Source organism: Saccopteryx leptura, chromosome 1 (genome assembly GCF_036850995.1).
Source record: "Saccopteryx leptura isolate mSacLep1 chromosome 1, mSacLep1_pri_phased_curated, whole genome shotgun sequence".
NCBI lineage: Eukaryota > Metazoa > Chordata > Mammalia > Chiroptera > Emballonuridae > Saccopteryx > Saccopteryx leptura.
Genome location: NC_089503.1, coordinates 7,497,717 through 7,515,354, shown reverse-complemented (window position 1 = coordinate 7,515,354; position 17,638 = coordinate 7,497,717). Strand labels below are relative to the sequence as shown.

The window sequence follows — 17,638 nt, the reverse complement described above, 5'->3', positions numbered from 1 at the left end:
CCAATGCACATAGATCCTAATCCACCAAAACCCTTAAATACATATGTGTGCACACCTCCCACACATGGATCCCTATGTGTATCCACACACAGGCTCCTCCAAAGTCATGGCAACTTTATTGTCACTGAGGGTGGTGTGGTAGGCAGGAGCTTCAGTCATGATAGAGGCGCAGGAGGCAGCCACGGAGGGTGCCCATGTAGCGGTCCCAGAGCGCCTGGTGCCTGCAATGATAACAGTGACAGTAACGGCTGAGGTTTACTGCAACCCGCCATGTCATGAGACTGCTCTGTGTTCTATATACCTTCATGCTTTAATCCTCACAATATTCTTATGACTCTTACCCTTATCGTCCCCAGTTTCTATACGAAGAAACCGAGACATGGAGAGATTAAGGAACCTGCCCAAGGTCATGTCACAGCTTGTAAGATGGAGAGCTGGGACTCTGGTTCACCGAGACTTCCACCCCAGGGCGGCAGAACAGGGAACCCTCAGTCTGCAGCAGGGCCAGGCCCTGGCAAGAGGCTGGCTGGGGTGAGGCCACGCTAAACAGGAGGCCTGGGGTCTCTCACCGGAAGCCATCTAGGGAGTGGACAGATGCCGAATACTGATTCAAGAAGAGCCGCACGTCATTCAATGGCCAGTGGTCAGAGCGGCAGGGTTCCACGAACTGTGGGCCCAAGGGAACAGCTAGCACCGGGACAGCTCAGAGATAGGCTGGGCTGGGGATAAGCGGGCAGTGCACAGGGCAGCTCACCTTCTCCACAAGGTCCACAAACAGGTCTCTGACGTCCTTATTGTGGGTCAGCTTGGCGGCCACATTCACGAGCCCCCGGGACAGGTTCTGTGGGGCAGGGAGCCCGGGAATTCTGCCTTCTGTCCCAGAGGCTGGGGAAGGGGCAAGCCCCTTCCCAAATCTATCCACCTCCCTCAATCAAATAATTCCCGAATGTTTAGAAGCTGGCTCCCCCCATCACAAGTGGGCAAGGGGAGCATCAGTGCCACCTGCTGGTCAATCTAGGGCATGAGCAGAGTTGCCAGGTGGGACAGTGCCCTGGAGGCTGAAGATGCCTGAGACACAGGCTGGCTTGGGCCACAGACCTTGAAGTTGGCTTCCATCTCAGAGAAGACACCGAGCTTCCCCCGGAGGGCAGTGCACACCAGGCTGAAGGAAGAGAGGGTCAAGCCTAGAGCTGCCTGGGCTCCCTCCCACTTTCAGGCCCCGCCCCAGGGATCCCCCCGCCCCAGATTCACCTCTTATGCAGGTCTAGAAGGTCCTTGTCAGCCACCAGCACCTTGAGCTCCTTCAAGTCCTGGAGAAACTCCTTGTCTAAGTCCACGTCCATGTCATCCACCTGGGAGTCTGAGTGAGGCCCATGAAAGGAGTTGGGGGGGGAGTGACAAAATGCCCTCCCAAGCCTTTCCCACCCACATCGCACCCCCCTAAGACAGAAGAGAAGCTAGAGTGTCCGAGGTGGAATGCCTTGCCCCAGGCCATGGAGAAGTAATGGGCCCTTTGTCTGCAGACAAGGTGTGTGTAGGCAGACAAGACTATGAGCAGAGGTGGCCGGGGAGGGCCCTGAAGAATGTATGCTTGGGACTGGGAACCCGCAGGAGAAACTGCGGGTGAGGTAGCAGGCCCGAGAGAGTGGGGAGGTGTCCAGGCACCTGGGTCAGTGGGGGCCTCACCGACCGCTCCAAGGGTCCAGTTCTGGATCATGAGCTCAGCACAGAAGGCAAAGTCGCCAAAGCTCAGATACTGCAGTTTTTTCTTCCCTGTCTCAAAGCGGTTGTTGGCAAAAAAGACGATGGCTGCATAGTCCCTATGGGGAGGAGAAGGTGGACCTGTCAGGGCCAGAAATTCCTTCTTAGCAAGCAGTCCCATCTACAACATTGGCTGGAGATCTCAGTTCCAGTTTCTCTTTGCCCTAACTCAGTGTGCAGTGTGTTTCAAGTCACCTCTCTCTGGGCCTCCTGACCTGTGCAGAGGCTTCAACCCAGGTCTCCTAAGAGAGATAGTAGGAGATCACAAGGTTAATGGTTACCATTTACTGAGCACTTCCCAAGCCTGGGGGGCTGTGCCGCTGGGCACTTTATATGTGGCACCCCACAACAGCCCAGATGTTAAATGGCTGGGCTGGAATTTGAGTCCAGGCCAGTCTGATCCACATTATACACCCGGAGTGAGATAGGCATTCCCCCAACACAGCCACGAGGTCAGTGGGTTGGGGCGGGGAAGGTGGACAAACCTCAGGGGCTAGGGAAGGAGAGTACAGAATGGAGGAGATGGGTGGCTCCTCGCCTGGGCCCTTACCTGGCCAACCGATCAGAGAGCAGGAAGTGTTGCTGGATGTTGTCAACCAGGGAGCCTCGCATTTCTTCCACCACCTTGAAGACTCGTTTAAAGTTGTCAAACTGCAGGGCAGTTAGGGGAGGGGGAACTGGTCAGAGGCTCCTCACCCAAGAAACTATTTATTGAACACTATCCCTCACGTATCTACCAGTTAAAGTTATCAGTTCAACAAATGTCTACCAGTTTCTGCCATCTTGTCTCAGATAAACGGTTATTCACCCCATCTTTGAATTCACTCCTACTTTAGCACTGTGCTCTCTAGTTCTTCACGAACTTGTGCTGGAACTGACCCTCATGGCTAAGAACCAGAAAGTAAAAAATGAATAAATGCTACGCTATACCCAGGGAACTCACAGAAGACACAGAGAAACGACACTAAAGGTCCACAAGAGGGGTTACTTGCCCTTGGCACCACCAGAACGGATTGTGGAGAAGGTGCTATCTTCCTTGCCTTGGATTTCAAGGAGTAAATATGGCCAAGAAGAGTACTGACCAGGTAAAAGCAGCATGAGCAAAAGAAAGCCAGATGCTGAGGAAATGTAAGCCCAGAAAGACTGGCAAGGACCAGATCACAGGACAGTATGAAGGGCAAGGCCGAAGAATGTGGCTACTATCCAGAAGAGAGTGGAAGCCAGTGAAAACTTATTGAGAGGAGAAAGCTATGGTCAGATCTGAGCTTCTGAAAGGTCACTCTGGTCAAAAAGTAGGAGATGGTATGAAAGGGCAAAAACAGGGAAGAGGAGACTAGGTCTGAAGCCACTACCATAATCAGAGGTGGGGGAGGCAATGGCCAGAGATGGAGTGGACTAGAGATGAAATGCTGCATTGATGAGGAAGGTGCTGCAGTGCCCACCTGTCTTCGGCAGCTCTTAAGGGTAATGCCTGTTTTGGTGCTGATGTCATCCAGGTCTTTCTTAGTGCCCTTGGACAACTTCTTGCCCAGGACCTCTCGTACAAAGGCCTCGTCAAAGGCATAGTACCTGTGTAGAGGTAGAAGATACTATTGACTTTCCATAAAGCAGGGGAAAGGGAGCCTGGCGGGGCCTGGGTTTGGCCCCTTGTGCTCTCAACGTTCTCACGGCCCAAGTAAGTCCCTTCCTGGGCCTCAGTTTCAGCCTTCAATATGGGTATATGGTCAGAGCGGTTGGCATCCCCACCTCTCGATGAGCAGCGCCTGTCGGGAGGGCGGGATCTGAAAGATGAGCTGGTGCAGCAGCTTGGGCGGTGCGTGTAGCAGGCGCTCGAGCATGTGGAAAGTTCGATAGTGGTCCATGGTATCACTCTGCAGCACCGCTGCCGTGGCGCCTGTCTGCTCCAGGATTCCCGAGTGCACTCTCAGGGCAACCGCGTCACTCACTGGGGAGTCGGCGCTAGCATCAGGCCCTGACCCGCCGACCTCAAAGCCATTCCTGGTATTCCAGCCCGAACCTCCATACATCCGACTTATTCCCTCTATCCGCTCGCCAATAACATGCCCAAGTCCAGGCCCCGCCCATTCACCCAACCAAAACAAGCGCTCGGCCGGACGGGCACCCCCAGGCGGTCCCCCACAAACCCGAATAACCATCCAGCCAGAGGCGATACACATCCTCGTCGATGAGGGTCGTGTTCCCTACGAAGATATCCAACTCACTGGTCATGGCGACGCACGGACCCGGGAGCAGCCGCTGCACCCCAGCAGGAGCTAAACCTCCCGGGCCGGGCGCGCCACGACCGAGCCACTTCCGGGAGCGCCGAGATGCAGCTCCCCGCACCCGGAGCCACTAAAGGACCACTTCCGGGACAGAGAGGGTGGGGCGGGAGCTGCAAGGGGAGAGGTGGAGTCGGTGAAGGACCCCCTCCTCTCAGCGGGAGGGAGAATCCCAGACTCCTTCGTTGCCACTCCAACCCCTACTCCTTGCGGCCCAGTCCCCTTGCTTTGGAATCCTTCCGTTACTTCCTTCTTTTATTTTTCCCACTTTCTCCGAGTCTCCCTACTTTGACCTGTATCCTAAATTTAGGAGTTTTACAGGGCTCAATCCTAAATCTTTTTTGTGCAATAAAGGTGTGCAGCTGAATTCCAAAGGCCTCTGTTGAGAGCCCTGCTGTCCATCTTGCGGATGAGCATTTCTCTTGGGGAGGGCACTTGCTCCCATGGTTTTAACACCCTTCCTCCAAAATACACACACACACACACACACACACACACACACACACACACACGCGCGCGCGCGCGCAAACCTTGCCTCCCAATCTTGTTTCTTTCCCGAGTTCCTATCTCAGTGACAACCACAACATTCACCCAGGTCTCATATCAGAATCCTGGGGTTTCTTTCAGACGCCTCTCTCTCCACATTCGGTTCTGCTGATTTGCCTCCTGAGTATTTTTAGTATGTCTTCCATCCTCTCCACCCTTGCTGACACTGTCCCAGCATAGCTCTCCTTGCCCATTGATACAGTGTTCTTACTAATATCCCTGTCCACCCCCGCCCCCCTGCCCATGGTCCATCCCACAGAGAACAGTCTGAACATTTTTTTTCTTCAGAGAGAGATCAACTCGTTGCTTCACTTAGTTGTGTACTCATTGCTTCTCTACGTACCCTGACTGGAATGGAACCCGCGACCTCCATGCACCAGGCAGATGCTTTATCCACTGAACTACCCAGCTAGAGCCTGAATAATCGTTTTTTAAAATACAGACTTTAAAATGTTACCCTCCTGATTATAACTCTCACTGGCCTGTGAAATGCTCTAGCCTAGTATTTTTTTAATTTATTTTTTATTTTATTTATTTTTTTTACAGGGACAGAGAGAGAGTCAGAGAGAGGGATAGATAGGGACAGACAGGAATGGAGAGAGATGAGAAGCATCAATCATCAGTTTTTCGTTGTGACACCTTAGCTGTTCATTGATTGCTTTCTCATATGTGCCTTGACTGTGGGCCTTCAGCAGACCAAGTAACCCCTTGCTTGAGCCAGCGACCTTGGGTCCAAGCTGGCGAGCTTTTTGCTCAAGCCAAATGAGCCCGCGCTCAAACTGGCAACCTCGGGGTCTCGAACCTGGGTCCTCCGCATCCCAGTCTGACGCTCTATCCACTGCGCCACCGCCTGGTCAGGCTCTAGCCTAGTATTTTTTTTTTAATTTTTTAAAAATTCATTTTAGTGAGGAGAGGGAGAGACAGAGAGAGAGAGAGAGAAGGGGGGATGAGCTGGAAGCATCAACTCCCATATGTGCCTCGACCAAGCAAGCCCAGGGTTTTGAACCTGCGACCTCAGCATTTCCAGGTCGACGCTTTATCCACTGCACCATCACAGGTCAGGCCAGCCTAGTATTGAAAACCCTTAAGAATCTGGCTTTCACCTGACCAGGTGGTGGCGCAGTGGATAGAGTGTCGGACTGGGACGCTGAGAATCCAGATTCAAAACTCAGAGCTCGCCCTGGCTGCTTGGCTCAGTGGTTGAGCGTCGGCCTGGCGTGCAGAAGTCCCAGGTTCGATACCCGGCCAGGGCACACAGGAGAAGCGCCCATCTGCTTCTCCACCCCTCCCCCTCTCCTTCCTCTCTGTCTCTCTCTTCCCCTCCTGCAGCCAAGGCTCCATTGGAGCAAAAGATGGCCCCGGGCGCTGGGGATGGCTCCTTGGCCTCTGCCCCAGGCGCTAGAGTGGCTCTGGTCACGACAGAGCGACACTCCGGATGGGCAGAGCATCACCCCCTGTGGGCGTGCCGGGTGGATCCCGGTCGGGCGCACGTGGGAGTCTGACTGCCTCCCCGTTTCCAGCTTCGGAAAAATACAAAACAAAAACAAAAACTCAGAGCTCACCAGTTTGAGCGCCGGCTCATCTGGTTTGAGCAAGGCTCACCAGCTTAAACCAAAGGTCGCTGGCTTGAGCAAGGGGTCACTCGGTCTGCTGTAGCCCCCTGGTCAAGGCACGTATGAGGAAGCAATCACTGAGAAACTAAGAATTGATGCTTCTCATCTCTCTCCCTTCGTCTCTGTTTCTCTCTCTGTCTCTCTCTGTCACACACACACACACACACACACACACACACACACACACAAGAATCTGGCTTCCAACTACCGTTGTTTCCTCCCTTCCTCCCTCTCTTTCCACTTTCTCCAAGTATCTGCCTTTCAAGTAATTAAGCTACTTACTCTGTTCCTAAAGCCGCATGGCCCTCTTAGGCCCCAGCATCTTTCACCACGCTATGACCACCGGCCTTCAGCAGACAAGGCAGACGGAGCAACCCCTTGCTGGAGCCAGTGACCCTGAGTCCAAGCTGGTGAGCTTTTTTGCTCAAATCAGATGAACCTGCAGTCAAGCTGGTAACCTTGATGTCTCGAACCTGGGTCCTCTGCATCCCAGTCCAAAGCTCTATCCACAGCGCTACCGCCTGGCCAGGCCCTCCTCCATTTAATTCTTAACATCGCTAGTTTCCCCGGCCAGATTAAGACTTCTTTTAGGGCAGGATAACAATCTTGATCAGGTTTATTTTTGCTTGGGTCTTACACACAATAAAGGTTTATTTAACAAACTAATATCTTCTATGTCCCCTTCACCCCTACCCTCCTCACCCCTGGACAGGAAAACGCCCCGTGAGACGCAGGGTAGACTGATGGTGAGCCAGGACGTTTGGAGAATCTAGGAGTGATGCTCAGTGAGCCGAGACTTTTCTCTCGAGTTCGGGCTAAGCTAGGAAGGATGGAAAGGCGATCGGTCTGGGTTCTGTCCGGGAGGAGGGGCGGGAGAGTTCCGAGGCAGATCCCTGAGTTTTGGTTCTCAGGAGCCGAGAGGCCTAGGCTCCAACATGAGGAGGTTTGGAATTGAGAGGTACGAAGCGCCTAGTTTCAAGTCGACGGGCACGAGTACTGACACCCAGTGTCCGGGACAGACAGGGATTCCATGGTAGGGACTGGGCACGGAATGGGCGCGCTCTGTGCTCAGGCCCGCCCCTTTCCCGGGAGGCTTCCCCGGATTGGCTGTCCTTCCTCACGTCATGCGGCCCCGCCCCGGCGCGCGCCCTGCCGCGTGCCCACCCCCGTGCGGCTGCTGCAGCCTACGCTAGCCGGCCACAGCCTGCCGCCTGCGGAGCGAGATCTTGAATCCAGTCCACGCGGGGCTCGACGTGGGGCACCTGGACCGCGGCGGCGGGCAGGCGATGCTCCAGAGACCTGAGCAGCCATGGAGGCCGAGGCAGGCGGCCTGGAGGAGCTGACGGACGAGGAGATGGCGGCGCTGGGCAAGGAGGAGCTGGTGCGGCGCCTGCGGCGGGAGGAGGCGGCGCGCCTGGCGGCTCTGGTGCAGCGCGGCCGCCTAATGCAGGAGGTGAACCGGCAGCTGCAGGGTCACCTAGGTGAGATCCGTGAGCTAAAGCAGCTCAACCGGCGCCTACAGGCCGAGAACCGCGAGCTGCGCGACCTCTGCTGCTTCCTGGACTCGGAGCGCCAGCGCGGGCGGCGCGCCGCGCGCCAGTGGCAGCTCTTCGGGACCCAAGCGTCCCGGGCTGTGCGCGAGGACCTGGGCGGTTGTTGGCAGAAGCTAGCCGAGCTGGAGGGCCGCCAGGAAGAGCTGCTGCGGGAAAACCTAGCACTTAAGGAGCTCTGCCTGGCGCTGGGCGAGGAGTGGGGCCCCCGCAGCGGCCCTGGTGGCGCGGGGGGCTCAGGCACCGGGCCGACACCAGAGCTCGCTTTGCCCCCCTGCGGGCCCCGCGACCTGGGCGATGGAAGCTCCAGCACAGGCAGCGTGGGCAGTCCCGATCAGTTGCCCCTGGCCTGCTCCCCAGATGACTGAGGGCGCAGCTTCGTTTGCACGGACGCCCGCCCGATGGCTCCCTACGCGCCCGGATTGAGGTGGACCTGGAGACTTGGAAGCCGCTCCGCTGCACACGAAGGACTGCTGGCATGGACTTAGAAACCCTGGCATTGAGGAGGCCCCTCGCTCTCGCTGGCGGGGCAACAGGGGGACTGGAGGCTGGAGCGGAGGGAGTTGCAGGGTGGGGGCTAATAAACTGGGACAGAAGCTGATCCCAAGGGCAGCGTCTGTTTGGGACTCGCCGGGGTTAGGAAAAGGGCAGGGACGTCAAGACGGGGTATCATATCCATCCGGAGGGGCCGCAGAACTAGGATTTCTGAACCCCCTTCCCCCAGTTACCTCAAACCTGAAGTGGGATGTGGGACCGTAGTAAACCGCAGGCTACAATTTATTCCCTCCGCCCCCACCGTCAGGCCCCGGGACTGGCCGTGATCCGGGCCCTGATGTGGCTCCAGCTCCCTTCCCAGCTCTTTCCTGTCCAAGACAATGGGCAGGAAGCAGGTGTTGGGGGCATAGAACCCACTGAGTCGCCTCCTCTCACCCTGGAAGGGGCATAACAGCGCCCTCCTGTGGTACACGCAGGAGCACGGTGGGTCCTCACCAGGAGGATGATGATAATCCTCTTGGCTTTCATCCCAATAGCACTCTTCCTCTCCTTCTTGGAGATGAGGAAGAGCAGATGTAGCTTCATTTGTCAGATAAGACAGGGGAGGTCCAGAAATATCAAATAATTTGTCCAAGGTCATGCAGTGAGTCCGTGGAGCTGAGACCTGAGCCTATGGCTTCTGGATACAAATGTTCTCCCTTTAACCTCTGAATCCAGTGAAACCAGATTGGAACTTCAAGCCTTTTATTCCATTCTGGCAAGTTTGTATAAAAAATACTCTCTTTAGGAAAATAAATAGCAGCTGCTTTTGTGGTGGAGGCTTAGATTCCCTGGAGATAAAGTCTTCTCAGAGCCGGGAGCTGCAGCTCAGCTCATCACAGAAGTCTGACACCCTTTTGAGCTGTGCCATTTCTGGAGGGGCCGGCAGAAAGCCCTGGTTCAACCACATGGTGCTGCTGTCAGTGGGGCTGGGTGAATTAGTGTTCTAAGCTGATATCACCTTCTGTCAAGGGGTAGGATTGGGTAGGTCAAAGGAAAAGGGTGATGAAGACTTAGGGGAGGTTTTGGAGTGTGTTTTACAGAGTCCTTTGGGGCTGCCAGGAGTTCTCTTGCACAAATGGGGAACATTTTGTCTGATTTAATGCAAATTGTGCTAGAGAGGCCAGCTCCAGAGAAACTGGGCAGCTTTGGTGGCCCCAAGCTGGCTCTACCAGGAAGCAAAATAGACTCAGTCTCATCTGGAGGGATGGAGAAGAACTTGGTGGGATTGGGCATGGGATATAGCCCAGGCCAGCTGGACCAATAGACAGGAACGTATTGGCTAAGGTGGAACCCATGGGGGGAAGGGCAAAGAGCCTCATAAGGCCAGGAGGGTGGGGGAGCCCAGAGGGTCAGAGGACGGGTCTCCACTGCTACTGCTGCTCCTGCGGTGGGCTGAGGCACAGGGCTCAGGGGTGCTGGGGTAGGTGAAGACCAGACTGGGGGTGAAAGGAGTCAGAGAGGGTGTGGTCATGAGTGTGGGAGTATGCAATGCTTCGGGTTCAAGCACAGGCCCAGGGGAAAGGGAGATACAAGGCACAGGGCCGGAAGAGGCTGGTGGGCTGCTGGTACTGCCTGTGCCTCCAGTATCACTCTCCTTGGCTTCCGGGATTTTGCAGATGGGTCGGTGGGCTTCGAGCACAAGCTCCAGCCTCTCCTTCTGCTTCTGCAGCTCCTCAATCTCCCGCTGCAGCCCTGATTTCTCCTCCTCCAGTTTGTCGGTCTCCTGCAGGAAGAAGGTCAGGAGAGGAGTCAAGATCAGGGCCAAATACAGCGTCGCCTTCTGCGGTGGTGGTGATTGGAAAGTTGGGGGTAGGGTGAGTGGGGCGTCTCTAGCAAGTCTGGACTACAATTCCCATGAACCCTTGGGAGAAAATGTGCACAACTCCAATCACAGCCAGGAGCGTTTTAGGAGATGGTCGATGGAAGCTTCAGTTCTCCGCTATGCTCCCAGTACATTTGCCTCGTCCTCTCCATAGAAAAACTGCCCCTCCAGCGCCCGCTGGGGCCCTACAAGCTCACGGGAGCCGAGGCCCATAAGAGGTTGGGTGGGCCGGGGCCTGGGCACCCTCTGCACGGGCAGGTGCTCACCGCCTGCAGGAAGTCGGTCAGTTCCTTCCTCCGGTTTCTGCACTTGGCCGCAGCTAGCTTGTTCCTCTCGCGTCTCACTCGACGGCGCTCCTCCTCCTCTGGGCTGATCTGGGGGATAGAGGGAGCAGCGAGGTGGATCCTGGGCACCTGGCTGCCGGGCACTCGCCTGGTGATGTTGCCCGGTGGTACATCGCCACTGGTGGAGTGCATGGCTGGGCAGGGGCGCCCTCCTCCTGCACTTTAAGAACCATGGCTTCTCGACCGGTTCCCTACTTTAGTAAATTTGCACCCAGATTTTCTCCTTGCACCCAGCTTTTGCCTCCTACAATTCCGCTCTCGGAATGCCTTCCCTTGCCTCTCCACAAACCTTAACGTCTTCATCTCCCAGGACTCAACTAAGATGCCTCCACCTACAGGAACCCTTCACTCATTCCTTGACCAGAAGGGACCTTTTCTCCTTGAGACAGCCACTTATTTTCCCGTAGGACCCCTATGTTTTCAATCTCTTGATAACTAAGTCTCCTTTTCACCAGGGGCTGTAAACAGTAGGCGGGGCTAAGGAGTGCCGCTAAGCAGTTATTTGTTGGGACTCGACTGTCTGCCAGCTAAGTGCTTTTCTTAGTTTCTTAACACAACTTTCCATGTAAGGAACTGAAGCCCAGGGAAGATGAATAACTAGTTTATGGCCCTAGAGCAGAAATTAAAATCCACTCACTCTTTTCAACATTGAATGAGAGGCCAGCTGATGGAGAGCAGCTACCCCAAGAGGACCCCAGTCACAGTTCACAGCCACGGGGTAAGAGTACCCGGGATCAAAGCACCCTCGGGACAGGACTGAAGGAAGAAGATCCAGAAGCCTGCCTCTGAGCCTCACACCACAGTCCTATTCCAGGTGGTCACAAAGGCCAGCCATTCTGCTTCTGGGAAAGCCTCCCCTGGCTGATACATCTTTCTCAGGATTCCAACCTTCCTCCCCATTCTTTACTCTGCTGTCAGAGCAATATGTTTAATGTGCAAACCTTGCCCACTCTGGTCTCCTATACTAAAATGTTCCGGGAGAGGAAAGAAGTGCCACTCCCTGAAAGACTATCTCTTACTTATTTTGGTAAGGACTTTATTAGCAGTGTGTGGGTAGGAACCCTGTCTGGGAAGGCAAAAGTTCCCAGCTCACTCTTCTTCAAGTCTTCTTTTTTTTACAGAGACAGAGAGAGAGTCAGAGAGAGGGATAGATAGGGACAGACAGGAACAGAGAGAGATGAGAAGCATCAATCATTAGTTTTTCGTTGGGACACCTTAGTTGTTCATTGATTGCTTTCTCATATGTGTCTTGACCGTGGGGCTACAGCAGACCGAGTGACCCCTTGCTCAAGCCAGCGACCTTGGATCCAAGCTGGTGAGCCTTGCTCAAACCAGATGAGCCCACGCTCAAGCTTGCGACCTCGGGGTCTCGAACCTGGGTCCTACGCATCCCAGTCCGACGCTCTATCCACTGTGCCACTGCTTGGTCAGGCTCTTCAAGTCTTCTCTTAGCTCGAGGTGAGACAGTGTAGCCTGATGGTTAGGATCTAACTTTAGATTTGGACTGACCTGTCCTATTACTCACTACTTGCGTGATCTTAGGCAAGTGACTTTGCCTCTCTGTGCCTTCATTTCCTTGGCTATAATATGGGGAAAACCAGAGTATATTCCCCAGAGGGTTTTTGTGAGGTTTTAAATGAGACCGGGAAACTGAGACACAGAGAGTAAGTAGCTAAAGGGAAACTTTTCCTTTCTGTTCTCTCCCAGCCACATAGACATAGACGGCATAAGCCCACCCTCTCCATACATATCAGCAGGTGGATAACCCTCTGTTGTCAATGCACTTTCCACGTGTACCTTACGTGTTCTCACCTCCACCTCCATTTTTGCTCCTACTATCCCCTCTACCTGTAATATCCTTTTCTTCAACTCTATCTAAGCAAATCTTACCTATCTTCTAGGCTAATATGTCCTCCACCTCTAGGAAGTGTTCCCTGATTCAGAAGTGACCTTTTTGCCCTCTCAGTCTCCCTAGAGGCTCCTCTCACTTTCCACCTTGGCCAATAGTCACTAGTGATGCTACCTTCTCCCCCCTTCTAAGCCTGTGTTCTTCTTTTGAGCAAGAGCTATTCTCTGCACCTCAGTTCCCCTGGGGGCATCAGAACCAGTGCAAGGCCTCTCTACTCCTTACCTGTTCACAGGGCCGGCGACGCACCCCTGGAGGTGGCCCCAGGGCCCGGATAACTCCTGGCCGGGGCTGTGGGTGACTGTACTGGGGATAGACCAGAGGCCTGGGATAGCTGCTGGGTCCCAGGAAGTGAGGCTGAACCATCCACTGCAGCTCCTGGCTGCCACTCACAGCATTGATGCTTGGTATGAGGTGGAACTTCTGAAGGATAAGAAATGGAATGTCAGGGGTAAGATCTGTGTGAATTGAGTGGCTTGCAGTAGAAAAAAGTCATACTACTGTCCACCCTCAAAACAGGTGCTGAGAGACCAGAGAGAATACAGGTTGGCAGTTAGAGAGACTGAATTAAAAAAATCTCTGCCCCTGCCTGACCTCTGGGGGCACAGCAGATAAAGTGTTGACCTGGAATGCTGAGATTACTGGTTCAAAACCCTGGGCTTGCCTGGTCAAGGCACATATGGCAGTTGATACTTTCTGCTCCTCCCCCTTCTCTCTCTCTCTCCTCTTTCTAAAATTAATAAATAAAATCTTAAAAAAAAAATCCCGCCCTGGCCGGTTGGCTCAGCGGTAGAGCGTCGGCCTGGAGTGCGGGGGACCTGGGTTCGATTCCCGGCCAGGGCACATAGGAGAAGCGCCCATTTGCTTCTCCACCCCCACCCCCTCCTTCCTCTCTGTCTCTCTCTTCCCCTCCCGCAGCCAAGGCTCCATTGGAGCAAAGATGGCCCGGGCGCTGGGATGGCTCCTTGGCCTCTGCCCCAGGCGCTAGAGTGGCTCTGGTCGCGGCAGAGCGACGCCCCGAGGGGCAGAACATCGCCCCCTGGTGGGCAGAGCATAGCCCCCTGGTGGGCGTGCTGGGTGGATCCCGGTCGAGCGCATGCGGGAGTCTGTCTGACTGTCTCTCCCTGTTTCCAGCTTAAGAAAAATACAAAAAAAAAAAAAAAAAAAAAAAAGAATCCCTACCCCTGAGCTGTGTGACTTTAGGCAGATCACATAACCTCTCTATAACTCCATTTCCCCATCAGAGTCAATACTTACAAAGTGTGAATTCCAGGCACTGTCCCAACCGCTTTACAAATACTGACTCATATAATTTGCACAACACTATCTTCATTTTCAGACAGGAAAACAGTTGTCCTTAGACATACAGCCAGTAAGTGTGAAGTGGGGTGTGGGCCAGGCAGCAAGGCTCTTTCCCACTCCTGCACCCTGCCTGAGTCCCATTTGCACAAAGAGGTTAATTATAGATCTGAACTCCGAGGGTGGCTGTGAGAATCAGATGAGAGAATGAAGAATGAGTGGGACAGAACCTGGGAAGTGCTGCAGAGGGCAAGGGCCACTGCTCGGGGCTCAGGGTGTCCTAGTTCTAATCTTAATGGCATGAGTCTGAGCAAGTTATTTAACTTCAATGTGCCTCACTTTCCTCATTTTTAATATTATAACAGGTGAGGATTACGGCATTTTATTTATTTATTTATTTTAATTTTTTAAAAAAATTTTTTGTATTTTTCTGAAGCTGGAAACGGGGAGAGACAGTCAGACAGACTCCCGCATGCGCCCGACCGCGATCCACCCGGCACGCCCACCAGGGGGCGATTGCTCTGCCCCTCCGGGGCGTCGCCATGTTGCGACCAGAGCCACTCTAGCGCCTGTGGCAGAGGCCAAGGAGCCATCCCCAGTGCCCGGGCCATCTTTGCTCCAATGGAGCCTTGGCTGCGGGAGGGGAAGAGAGAGACAGAGAGGAAGGAGGGGGGGAAGGGGTGGAGAAGCAGATGGGCGCTTCTCCTATGTTCCCTGGCCGGGAATCGAACCTGGGTCCCCTGCACGCCAGGCCGACGCTCTACCGCTGAGCCAACCGGCCAGGACCACGGCATTTTATTGATGCTAAGAAATACCCTTCAGCCTGACCTCTGGTGGTGTAGTAGATAAAGCGTCAACCTGGAACACTGAGGTCGCCCGTTTGAAACCTTGGGCTTGCCTGGTCAAGGCATGTATGGGAAGTTGATGCTTCATGTTCCCCTTCTCTTTCTCTCTCCAAAAATGGATAAATAGGCCCTGGCCAGTTGGCTCAGTGGTGGAGCGTTGGCCTGGCGTGTGGAAGTCCCAGGTTCGATTCCTGGCCAGGGCACACAGGAGAAGCGCCCATCTGCTTCTTTACCCCTCCCCCTCTCCTTCCTTTCTGTCTCTCTCTTCTCCTCCTGCAGCCAAGGCTCCATTGAAGCAAAGTTGGCCCAGGTGCTGAGGATAGCTCCGTGGTCTCTGCCTCAGCTGCTAGAATGGCTTCAGCCACAATGGAGCAACACCCCAGATGGGCAGAGCATCGCCCCCTAGTGGGCTTGTGGGTGGATCCCAATCAGGTGCATGCGGGAGTCTGTCTGACCGCCTCCCTGCTTCTAACTTTGGAAAAATACAAAAAATAAAAATAAAAATGGATAAATAAAATCTTTTAAAAAAAGAAGTACCTTTCAGTAGCTCTGAAATCAGTTTAGTTGGCAATTTAAAAAAATTAGTGGCACAAAATAATGGTGGGTTCTAAAATCAGTGGGGTTGCCTGACCTGTGGTGGCACAGTAGGTAGAGCATGGACCTGGAATGCTGGGGTCCCTGTTGCTGTTCTGAAACCCTGGACTTGTCCAGTCAAGGTACATTCAAGAAGCAACTACCAGTTTATGCTTCCCGCTCATCCCCCCCTTTCTCTCTCTCTCCCCTCTCTCTAAAATCGATAAATAACATCTTTAAAAAACATCAGTGGGGTCCTAGATTCTGTGAAATACGGTAGATGCTGTGAGAACCGCGCAGCAGAGGTCTGGCGGTACTGTATGCGCTCCAGGTATTACCTGCCACTATTCTCTTCCAGCTACAAGTGTGAGGAATGGGCTGAGTTGGGGGGTTCGGTGTTCAGGGAGAACTGGGTTGGGCTCTGGGTGTGTGCGCCCAGTCCTCCCGGAAGAGCCGGCTCAAGTCCAGGCAAGTCCGTACAGCGGTGTCCCTGGCCCAGCGTTGGGGGGCCCAGTGGCCCAGTGACCCCAGTTCCGGGCTTGAGGCACCACGGGCGGCATCTCCCGCTCCCGAGGTTGTCCTGGCCAGGAAGGGAGGGGCGCCCCGGGTGAGTCAGCCGCCGTGACTCGGCCGCCGTGACTCGGCGGAACGGACGCTGCTCCTTCCCTCCCCTAGCGACACGTGCTCGTGGCCCCTCGACAGGAAATGGGCACCTGCAACCTCCCGGTCCCCCCAGCCGCCAGCGGGCGCCGTTTGGTGCCGAGAGTTGGGGGTGTGGGAGCTGCCCAGTGCATGACCCCGCGCACGTTCTGGCACCTCCCGGTCTCGACTGGCCCCAATAGGTAAAGGAAGGGGTCAAGAACAGTCTCCAGGAGCCCACCAACTCCCACTGCGCCGGGAAGAGGACAGGGACTTGGCGACGGGTGGAGAGGGACAGACAAACGGACAGACACACAGATGATCACAGACAGTGCCGAGGGCTCCGTTCTGTCGGGGCGAGCCTGCCGACGGATCCCGCCCCCCTCCTGTGTGGGGACGTCGCGGTCTCGGTCCGGAATCCGGATCCAATCCCGGGAACTGAGTCCCAGATGAATCAGACCCTGTTATTCTGTCAGGGCTCGGATAACGCAGGTGCCCTGGCCCCCTTCTTACGCAGATGGGACCAAGAAATGAGCGGCTGACAAGAGGGAATAAAGGAGGTAAGGCCAGGAGGAAAGAAAGACGGAGGGACACACAGACAGCAGACAGCGACGGTAGGGGGCGAGCGAGGGGGGGAGATCGCAGACCTCTGCTTCGCCCCCACCCGCGCGTTTCCCCGGCGGGTGGGGAAGGTGTCCCCACCTCGGACGGCAGAGCGGGGGCAGGGCCGGCGGGGGCCGGGCACAGACCCAGTCCCCACTCGTGCGGGAACGGACCGCAGTGGCCCAGGCGCTGTCCGAGGACCCCAGGCGTCGGTTCCCTCTCACCTGCGAGCCTGTCGCGGGGGGCTGCGCTGGGCCGCCGTACGCACCGCCGGCCCCGGAGCTCGGTCCGGGTTCCCCGAAGTCTCGGAACATGCCCTGGGCTGGCTGCTCTGTGGGGTCCGCGTCGGCGGCTTGGGTTCTGAGTCACGGGCTCCTCGCGTAGTCTTTTCTTTTAATGAATGAAGTCCTCAACTAGGGGCGGGTCACCTCGGGGCTCCGCCTCAAGAGACACGACACTCAACACCTCCTACAGCCCCGTAGCCGTCTTTTCCCAGGGAAACGGGAGAAAGAGGCCTCCCCGCACCGACGGCGGGCCCGCCCCCTCTGACGTAGCTGCCCAAACACGGTGCGGCTGCCTCGCCGCGCCCGGGTGGAGCCGAGGATTCCCCCGCGGATCGACGCACCTGCGAGCAGCCAGGAGCCCCGCCCAACCCAGCCGGCCAGCGCAGACGGCGAGCCGGCGCGCCGCTCCCGGGCCTGCACCCCCAGCCCTCTCACCATCTGGTCAGGCCTCAGTTTCTGTATTTGTGAAAAGGAACGAAATGCATAGCTACCCCACTGCGCGTGGGAGTTGGAATAAAGAATTTGAAAGGGTTTGGAAACTGTAAAGTGTATTATAAATGTGATTGATGTCGTTGTTATTATTATTCACTGGGTGTTTATTTCATGCCGACAACCATACTACCACCATCCAAGGCTTCACGTTGTGGCGTGGAGCCCTTCCCTTGGCATTGTTTCAAGGTTCAAGTTTAATAATAACGAACCAGGTTTACAAAAACGGTTTATTATAAATGCTTACGGACCCTGGCCGGTTGGCTCAGCGGTAGAGCGTCAGCTCGGCGTGTGGAAGTCCTGGGTTCGATTCCTGGTCAGGTCACACAGGAGAAGCGCCCATCTGCTTCTCTACCCCTCCCTCTCTCCTTTCTCTCTGTTTCTCTCTTCCCCTCCCACAGTCGAGGTTCCACTGGAGCAAAGTTGGCCCTGGGTACTGAGGATGGCTCCATGGCCTCTGCCTCAGGCGCTAGAATGGCTCCAGCGGCAACGGAACAATGCCCCAGATGGGCAGAGCATCGCCCTCAGGTGGGCATGCCAGGTGGATT

At 55.2% G+C, this 17,638-nt stretch overlaps 3 protein-coding genes across 4 annotated transcripts; 1 reads left to right on the top strand and 2 right to left on the bottom strand.

Annotated features, from left to right (window-relative positions):
* Positions 1-99: 99 nt before the first annotated feature.
* On the bottom strand, positions 100-4,098 carry FIBP (FGF1 intracellular binding protein). Of its 2 annotated transcripts, none has more exons than XM_066355682.1 (10): positions 3,906-4,098; positions 3,508-3,706; positions 3,204-3,330; positions 2,312-2,412; positions 1,666-1,820; positions 1,252-1,360; positions 1,099-1,162; positions 755-841; positions 570-667; positions 100-221 (listed from the first exon to the last, which is right to left on the bottom strand). In XM_066355682.1, exons 1-10 carry the CDS (start codon positions 3,988-3,990, stop codon positions 152-154), a joined length of 1,095 nt encoding a protein of 364 aa, XP_066211779.1. In that variant the 5' UTR covers positions 3,991-4,098; the 3' UTR covers positions 100-151. The 2 variants fall into 2 exon arrangements, with proteins under 2 accessions (XP_066211779.1, XP_066211867.1); XM_066355770.1 differs by having other exon boundaries at positions 1,687-1,820.
* Positions 4,099-7,325: 3,227 nt separating this feature from the next.
* Positions 7,326-8,350, top strand: CCDC85B (coiled-coil domain containing 85B). The gene has a single exon (XM_066358335.1). It carries the CDS (start codon positions 7,509-7,511, stop codon positions 8,115-8,117), a length of 609 nt encoding a protein of 202 aa, XP_066214432.1. The 5' UTR covers positions 7,326-7,508; the 3' UTR covers positions 8,118-8,350.
* Positions 8,030-17,073, bottom strand: FOSL1 (FOS like 1, AP-1 transcription factor subunit). The gene is made up of 4 exons (XM_066358153.1): positions 16,542-17,073; positions 12,584-12,781; positions 10,375-10,482; positions 8,030-10,009 (listed from the first exon to the last, which is right to left on the bottom strand). Exons 1-4 carry the CDS (start codon positions 16,629-16,631, stop codon positions 9,602-9,604), a joined length of 804 nt encoding a protein of 267 aa, XP_066214250.1. The 5' UTR covers positions 16,632-17,073; the 3' UTR covers positions 8,030-9,601.
* Positions 17,074-17,638: the final 565 nt, after the last annotated feature.